At 40.8% G+C, this 7716-nt stretch overlaps 1 protein-coding gene across 2 annotated transcripts; it reads left to right on the top strand.

Annotated features, from left to right (window-relative positions):
• Window positions 1–76: 76 nt before the first annotated feature.
• Window positions 77–6569, top strand: RSRP1 (arginine and serine rich protein 1). 2 transcript variants are annotated; one of them, XM_027864894.1, is made up of 5 exons: window positions 77–209; window positions 644–1170; window positions 3690–3844; window positions 5493–5576; window positions 6068–6569. In XM_027864894.1, the coding sequence occupies exons 2-5, from the start codon at window positions 654–656 to the stop codon at window positions 6140–6142; spliced, it is 831 nt and encodes a 276-aa protein (XP_027720695.1). In that variant the 5' UTR covers window positions 77–209; window positions 644–653; the 3' UTR covers window positions 6143–6569. The 2 variants fall into 2 exon arrangements, with proteins under 2 accessions (XP_027720695.1, XP_027720694.1); XM_027864893.1 differs by lacking the exon at window positions 6068–6569 and adding an exon at window positions 4276–4320 and having other exon boundaries at window positions 127–209.
• Window positions 6570–7716: the final 1147 nt, after the last annotated feature.

The raw sequence follows: 7716 nt of genomic DNA, 5'->3' as shown, positions 1-7716 counted from the left end.
TAGCTCCACCCTCGCCCCGCCTGCTGCCGTTGCGCGTGCGCGACGAGGCGGGCTTCTGGTACTTTCGGCGGCTACTGGGCGTCGGCGCTTTCAGAAGGCGGGGACGACGGTGGAGTGCGGAAGGTGATCCTTACGAGCTGTTTCTTGGTTGGAAAGAGGGGACGACCGGGTTCCCTGTTCTCACTCACTGTTTTAGGTGTCGGTTTCGAGTAAGTCCCCCTTCTAAGGCTGAGTTCTGGACTCTAGGCTTTCTCCGCCTGGGCTGGCGGAGGAAAAAGAGCGGGCGAGGGTAGGGGGTAGGGGGTAGGGGGTGGGGGGTGGGGGGGGGGGGGAGGGGGGGAGGAATCGCGCCTGCGTGCTAGGCCTGCCGAGGCGAGAAGAGAGGAGGGAGGCGGTTGGCGAACGGGCCCGAGGAGAGCTTGCGCGTGCGCGGACCGGGGAGCCTGCGGTTGGGTAGCGGGCGTAGGCCGGGGAGTCCCACAGACAGCCAAGGCGAGGCTCCTCGCGGCGTCTCACCTGGGTTACCGGGGCCTCCCTTTGGCCCTCTGGGGTGGGCCCGGCCCCTGGGGAGGGCGAGGGCGGGGCCCGGGTGTCGCCGGCCTTTTCTTCCGGGAGGCTAACCGCTTCCGGTGACTTGTTGCAGGAGCGCCGCGATGACGAGCTACGTGAACGACATGTGGCCCGGCTCTCCCCAGGGGAAGGACTCCCCGTCGGGCTTCGAGACGGGCCGCTCCAGCCGGCTGTCGTCCAGGTCGCGCAGCTCGTCGTCCTCCGCGAGTTCTCGATCCGCCTCCAGCCGCTCGTCCCGCAGTCGCAGCAGGTCTCGGCGGAGCAGGTCTCGCTCCCAGTCCCGCCGGCGCCACCAGCGGAAGTTCCGCCGCTACTCGCGCTCCTATTCCCGGAGCAGCTCGAGGTCCCGCAGTCGCCGGCACCGAGAGAGGCCCCCGCCTCGGGCCTACCGCAGGTATTACCGATCGCCTTCGCGGGACAGGTCCCGCAGTAGGTCCAGGTCCCGCGGACGGTCGTACTACCGGAGAGCTTACCTGGGATCCCGGGGGCGAAGGTACTACGGCTTCGGACGGACGGTCTATCCAGAGGCACACAAGAGCTGGCGGTACCGGTCTCGGTCCAGATCCCGCAGCCGGACGCCTCTGCGTTTGAGCGAGAAAGGTAAGTCGATTTGCTCAAGCGGAAGAACTAGCGGATCTGGAAGTTGAATAGCAGAGCAAAACTATTCCAAAATCTTAAAAAAATTACTTGTTGAATCTCTTGACGCTAGAAATGTGGTATTTTGTCTTTTTGTCTTTTTTGGTGAGGCAGTGGGGTTAAGTGGCTTGCCCAGGATCACACAGCTAGTAAGTGTCAAGTGTTCAAGGTCACATTTGAACTCGGGGTTCTCCTGACTTCAGGGTCTGTGCTCTGTCCGCTGTGCCACCTAGCTGGCCCCTTAGAAATGGTTTCCAATAGAGGGAGTGAACTTTACTTTATGGAGCATTTGTAAAAAATTGAATGGAAACCAGTTACATTAAAGTTGAGTTCTGCAAAGTTAGTGCTAAAGTCTGTCTGGTATAATGATTGATTATACTTAAATTAGGGAAGTATTTCTTGTTTACCTTGGATTTGATGAAAGTTTGCAGGAATTCCAGTATAGTTCTAGGGATCTATTCAGCCATGTTAAACTGAACCCATTTTAAGGGGTCTTACTTTGCTAATTCCTTTAGAATCATAAGTTAAAAAGTTGGTCCCTTATAGAGGCAATGGTAGAGAGTTTGGGGCCAATGATCTGGCTCAGGGGCTCCATAACCCACTGTAGGTTATTCAAAAACAATATTTTCCTTCATGAGTGTCAAGTGCAGTGTGAAGCCTTTAAAAAGAACCTGAACTGCTTTACCAGCTAATTAACACTTTGAAAGTCATTGGTGACTAGGTGATCTCTTGGGCTTTGGACGAATAAGTTAATTGCTGCTTGTGGTGACAAATTTTCAAGTACTTTTTAAGGCTTCTTCCTCTTTTACTGGTTCCCTTTGTTTCCACCCCTACTTGTTTTTCACTTTTCCTTTACTCCTCTCTTCTTTTAATTGACTAGTAGTATCAGACTAAATTCAAATCAACAAATGTTTTAACATGAGTTGTGGTTATTGAATAAAGTTCTAGAAAGGTTATCTCTTAACACTTTAAAAAGCAGGGTATTGTTTTTTGTTTGTTTTTCCCACCAAGTCATCTTTGGTCTTCTGCAAAAGAAAAAAAGAAACAAGACACTTCATGTGTATAGCAGTGGGGAATTCTATATTTGTAATTCATCTTTGGAAATGTTCAAGCATGCCTGACTTTGTGTGACCCTGTGGACTTTTGTTTTGACCAAAGTCCATGGGGTTTTCTTGGCAAAGATACTGGAGTGGTGGGCCATTTTGTTCTCCAATGTGTCCCCATTTTATAAATGAGGAACTGAGGCAAATAAGGGTTAAGTGCCTGCTCAGGGTTACATTGCTAATAAGTGTCTGAGGCTGCATTTGAACTCAAATCTTCTAGACTTTGGAATCTTTGGAATAGGAGTGTTTCAACAGTGCCTCAAACAGTATTAAGTCATATACCGTACGTGTGAACTAAAGATTTCTCACTTAGTCATCATTGAACCTCAGCTGTATGAATAAGCCAAAGTGGCTGTAGAACAGAGAATTTGCCTAAATATGTCTGTAATTGTTCATTTAGTTACTTACTGTATGTTTGTCTAAATTCCATTTGTAACATTGTTGCGCGAAATGACTTATATAACTTCCCATTTGACCACACCCCAAACTCCACTGCCAGCAATAGCTCTTTTTAAAGTTGCAGAGTAGCTGGGAGCTTTTAAAAACCAGTTTTTATTTTCTGTTTATTGACTACATGATTCAATTCTTTAATTGCAGCAAAGTCAGTAGGGCACAGTCATGTAATGAGGCTCCAGTTGTGAAATGTAAATGTAATATTAATGGTCTGTAAGGAGCTAAAGAAGTTAAAGATATTGTGATCTTGGTCTGTTGACAGCCTGGCAGAAGCCATAACTTTCTGTTACACTATATGTCCCCTTTGTTTTCCCAAGATACTGAGAAAGTGCTAGATTTGAAATTAGGAGAGACCTGGGCTCAAACTTTGACCCTTGACATTTAAAGGGCAGGTCACTTAATACTTTTGCCATATCTGTAAAATGGGGATGGCTAATAATGGTGTAGGGCAGCTAGGTGTGGAGGGGGATAGAGAGCTGGGTCTGGACTCAGGAAGACTCATGTTGAGGTCAAATCCAGTCTCAGACACTTCCTAGCTGTGTGACCATGGGCAAATCAATTCACCCTGTTTGCCTTAGTTTTCTCATCTGTAAAAATGAACTGGAGAAGGAAATGGCAAACCATTCCAGTATTTTTGCCAAGAAAACCCCAAATGGGGTCACAGAATTGGATGTGACTGAACAACAATAATAAATAATGGCTATAATAACTACTTTACAGGGCACTTGTACAGCTTAAAAGCACTCCATAAATGTCATCTCTTTATTAAAGGAGTAAAACTGAAGGGGTGGGGAGAAAAGGATAGGTGTTTTTGTTTTTTAAGAAGTATGTTTGATCCCTGCATGATGGTAATAGTGATGCATGATTTCCTTGATAGAAAATTAGCTTTTAGGTGTTAATAATTGCTTTGCTTTTTCTCTTTTCCAGATAGGATGGAACTTTTAGAAATAGCAAAGGCTAATGCAGCCAAAGCTTTAGGAACAGCCAATATTGACTTGCCAGCTAGTCTCAGAATTGGTCCACAATCTAAAGACCCAAACTATGGAAAACAAATACAGGGTGATGCTACAAAACTTGTTGAGGTATGTATTATCAGGTGTTTGTAATTTCTTCATTTAAACAAAGAACACTTCAGAAACAAACTACTTCTAAGATGAACTTGCAATATGTAGTGACTTATTTTCAGAATGCTTTAGTTTACATTTCTATGAAAAATTGAAATTAAATTCATACATATCGTGAAGGTGGGAAAGTAATGATCTTGTTTTCGGGGAAGTGCTCTACAGATCATGGAATACTAATTGGTCTTAACTCCAAACTCTTTTAGAAGTCTTGTAGCTGCTACCTCAAGCACTTCTATGTAATTCTCAAGGATTTTTTTTTAACACTTGATTTAGATTAATAAATACTGTACAAACTATTCATTAACTTTCATTTGCAACCAATTATATTCCCACAAATTCTGTACTCCCAACATTCAGTACAGTTCACTTGCTTTATTTCTGTCTTATAGAAATCATGAATGTGGTCTCCAGACATTGATGAAGAAAATCTCTTGGTAATTGATACATGGGCTAAAGCTGCTGTGAGAGAGGTTTAAATAACTTGAAAGTTAACTTTCACAAATTGGAAATTTTAGTTTGTAATGGTAGGATATCTGCATGCTAGAATTTGGACAGATGCAAACTTAGCTACTCTTCAGATGTAATACCTAAAATTGCATTTCAGAAATAACCGTAAAAGTACACTTTGTGGTTTGGGGAGGCATCTATGTTATAGATGTCCCTTTCATAATGTATGCAATATATTCCAGATGATTGAGAGATAACAGAAGAAGAGGCCTGCATCACTTGCAGATAAGTTTATTGTCATTCTCCAGAGCTGTGCAGGATATATGCACTGGAATCAGTCAAATGCAATGTGCTTTAATTTCCTATTACATAAAAATCAAAACTTTACATTCCATAAGTTTTATGTTTAAGAAAATAGGGGTGGTTTTGACTTACCAGTTAGACTTTGGGATCTGTTTAATACAAATCTTGGTCATTGTTTAGTTATTTTATGTAAGTAAATAAAAGTATTTATATGATACTAATACTTAAATCCTTTAACTTATGTCTGATTTAAAAAATAAAGATTCTGCTTCAACATTTTAATATCTGAAGAGGTTTATATAGTACAGGTGAAAAATGCCATCCAGGTGAACCCATTTTCTGAAAACCTATTTTAGGCATAATTGTTAACTACTTGGTGACTTAACTATCCTACTTTGAGTGTTTTTAATGCAGATTTAATAGGTGGTGAAACTAAGACATTCATGCTTCCTTAATTTTTGTTGAAGAATGATGGGAAACAGTGAAATTAAACTTGAGGTTTCACTCAACCTGGTATAGCATTTTAATATGCCCATTGGAATCTGAATTTATAGTCAAAATCTAGTTGGATTTATTGTGATCCCTATGCTTCAGTAAGGTATAAAAAGAGCTCTTTGTTAACTTCTAAATATTGCCCATATTTGAATCTGATGTTGAGTTAATTTTTTAGGGTGAGTCCTCAACAGACCATTCTCTTGTTTGGGCCTGATCTTACTAACCTCTTTGAGCAGATCCAACTTCTTTATAAAAATTTCTAGCTAAGTTTTGTATACTAGTGAACTCTTTTATAAAGTGGTCGTCAATTGGATGACTCAGTCTTTTAAAAAAACATTTTTTTTCTTACCCATTTTTCTAGCTGTCAGGAAGATTAAATGAGGATGTAAGTAGAACCTCAAATGAAAGTTCTTCCCAGCAGAGAAGCCTGCCTTTCAGCTCTGGTGTAAGTGTGTGATTTTCATTTTGGTTCCTAGGTGCAGCATAGATAGTGGAAAGAACATTGGAACTAAGAGCTAGAAAATTTGTTTACATTCCTGCTCAGTCAGCTAGGATCCAGTTTCCTGTTCCTGCTTAGCACTGGTGACCTTGGGAATGCCATTACTCCACTCTGTTGGTTTCTTTTTCTCTAAAATGAAATGTTGGGTTAAATGACCTGTAACAGGCTTCTTCGTGGTCTAAGTCATTTCCAAATCATTTGCTATGTCTATGATTATGATAATGATTACTTAATCATTAACAACCACTTTACAAATGTAACATGAAAAACTTTGAAACTGAACTTACAGACAAATGTCAACTTTTAGAATTGGACATTAATTTGTAGACCATAACAATTTTAATAGTTATTTCAAAGATGTTTTCAGAATTTGCTAATGTCTCCTTAAACATACTGAGGTTTAAAGGTTGACTCAATACTTGATTTTCTTTTTGCAGAACTCTGTAGCAAATCCAATACTTCAGAAAACAGCTAAAGAGACTGCAGGATTCTCTAAAGAAGAGAAAAGCTAGAGTTCATATGGACAGTGGATTCCTATCAAGAAAGAGGAAAATAGTTTACTTTTAAGTTCTCCTAAAACAGCACTGTCTTTCAAATTCTAGTATGTCTAGCATCATCCCTTCCTTATGAGCCATAAGTAGCAGAAGCTGTTATTTAGCTATAAAAGACAGTTTGAAAAACTGGCCATGAAAAGATTAAAGTACTTTAATGTATCATATCTTAGGTTTCTTTTCCAGATAAGTGAAATGAGCACAAATGGACCAGAAATCACAGGTGGGATTTTTATTCATGTATGTAGATATTTGTAAATATTTGTGTGGCATTGCAATGGGTTAAATATAGCCAGAGCTAAAATTCAGTAACTGAACAGCTGCATGTTGGTAATTGTATATATTTTCATTTGTTAATAAAGTCTAATTTCTGGTTTTGTTTTTTCAAGCCTCTGCCTCTTTGTTGTCTGTTTACCACTGAAGTAATAATGTGTAATGTGAATGAGGGGGAGAGGAGCCTGCTAAAATATATTTCCTCAAGATATTCACATTTGCTTTAGGTTTCGTGAACCTAAAGTTTAAGTTCCTCATATATTTCATCCCCAAGGAGTAATGAGACTTAAGGGCAGAAATTGTCAGAGTGCTTGAAGATAATTTTTCAATCTGTGGCCTGGACCTACTCAAAGTTTTATTTGATTTACCTTTTTCTTTTTATAAACATTGAACATTAATTTGAAACATTTTAATTCATAGTGTCTTGTAGTTCCCAGGCATTTTGCCAAGCATTTGTAAATAAAGATGAAAGATATCATTTCTTGTATACTTGAAGCTGTTTTGGGACCTGGATGTTTACTTGAATAATTCCAAAACTGGTCACCGGATTGTGTGAATTTAGAGCAGAGCCATCTTCTAGGTAGCATATGCATATAGCCTCCTGTACAATTATGCTTGTGTAGTTTCCCGTTACTCCTATCTGTATTTGGTATTTCCATGTTGCTTCTGTCAGTCCCACTGTCATGTGAATGTGAACTGAGCATGGATGGTATCACTGAAAAGAGCTGTGCATTTCAAAGTTGAAGTCATAGACTTTTTCCTGATTGTAATACAAATGGAAAGAGCAACAACACTTTACCTACAGTCTCTGCCCTTTTCCCCATTTTTTTTTTCTGAGAACGCATCTTTCCCTTTGCAGATATGAGGGACTGTAGGTGTGACATTTTCACGTTTAAATTTTGTTGATGTCAGATTCAGTATTGCCCTACTGCAGATTGTAACTCCTCTAACTTCTCTTTTGCCCAAGGGTCGTGGCGACTGACAGTGAAGGGCCCCTGCTTTCCGCATTGGAGTGTAATGCCCAAGTTTTTTATACTAGGATATTGACGATTTTTAAAATGCTTGTATTAATCAGAGGCAGGGGTTAGTAAAGAATAGTTATTGGGACTAAGTGGAGATGAGCTCAGGCTATAGAAACTGAAGTTATGGGGATACTTTGGCCATCCAAGATATAACCACTTAATACCTGACCTTTTATTAGAATTTTCTTTCTAACTTGGTCTTGGCTGTGGCTTTTCCTCCTTTCAAAATAATTAGTCATT

This window comes from Vombatus ursinus, unplaced genomic scaffold (assembly GCF_900497805.2).
Source record: "Vombatus ursinus unplaced genomic scaffold, bare-nosed wombat genome assembly UNPS02014777.1, whole genome shotgun sequence".
Taxonomy (NCBI): Eukaryota; Metazoa; Chordata; class Mammalia; order Diprotodontia; family Vombatidae; genus Vombatus; species Vombatus ursinus.
Note: the sequence above shows the minus strand (reverse complement) of the source record. Positions and strands in the feature narration are given on the sequence as shown.

What these genes read in the sequence shown, in the direction of transcription:
- RSRP1 (XM_027864894.1), top strand. Translation starts at nt 654, where the DNA reads ATGACGAGCTACGTGAACGACATGTGGCCCGGCTCTCCCCAGGGGAAG. An exon ending in TCTGCGTTTGAGCGAGAAAG is followed by an intron (nt 1,171 to 3,689) that starts GTAAGTCGATTT and finishes TCTCTTTTCCAG; the next exon opens with ATAGGATGGAACTTTTAGAA. An exon ending in ATGCTACAAAACTTGTTGAG is followed by an intron (nt 3,845 to 5,492) that starts GTATGTATTATC and finishes CCATTTTTCTAG; the next exon opens with CTGTCAGGAAGATTAAATGA.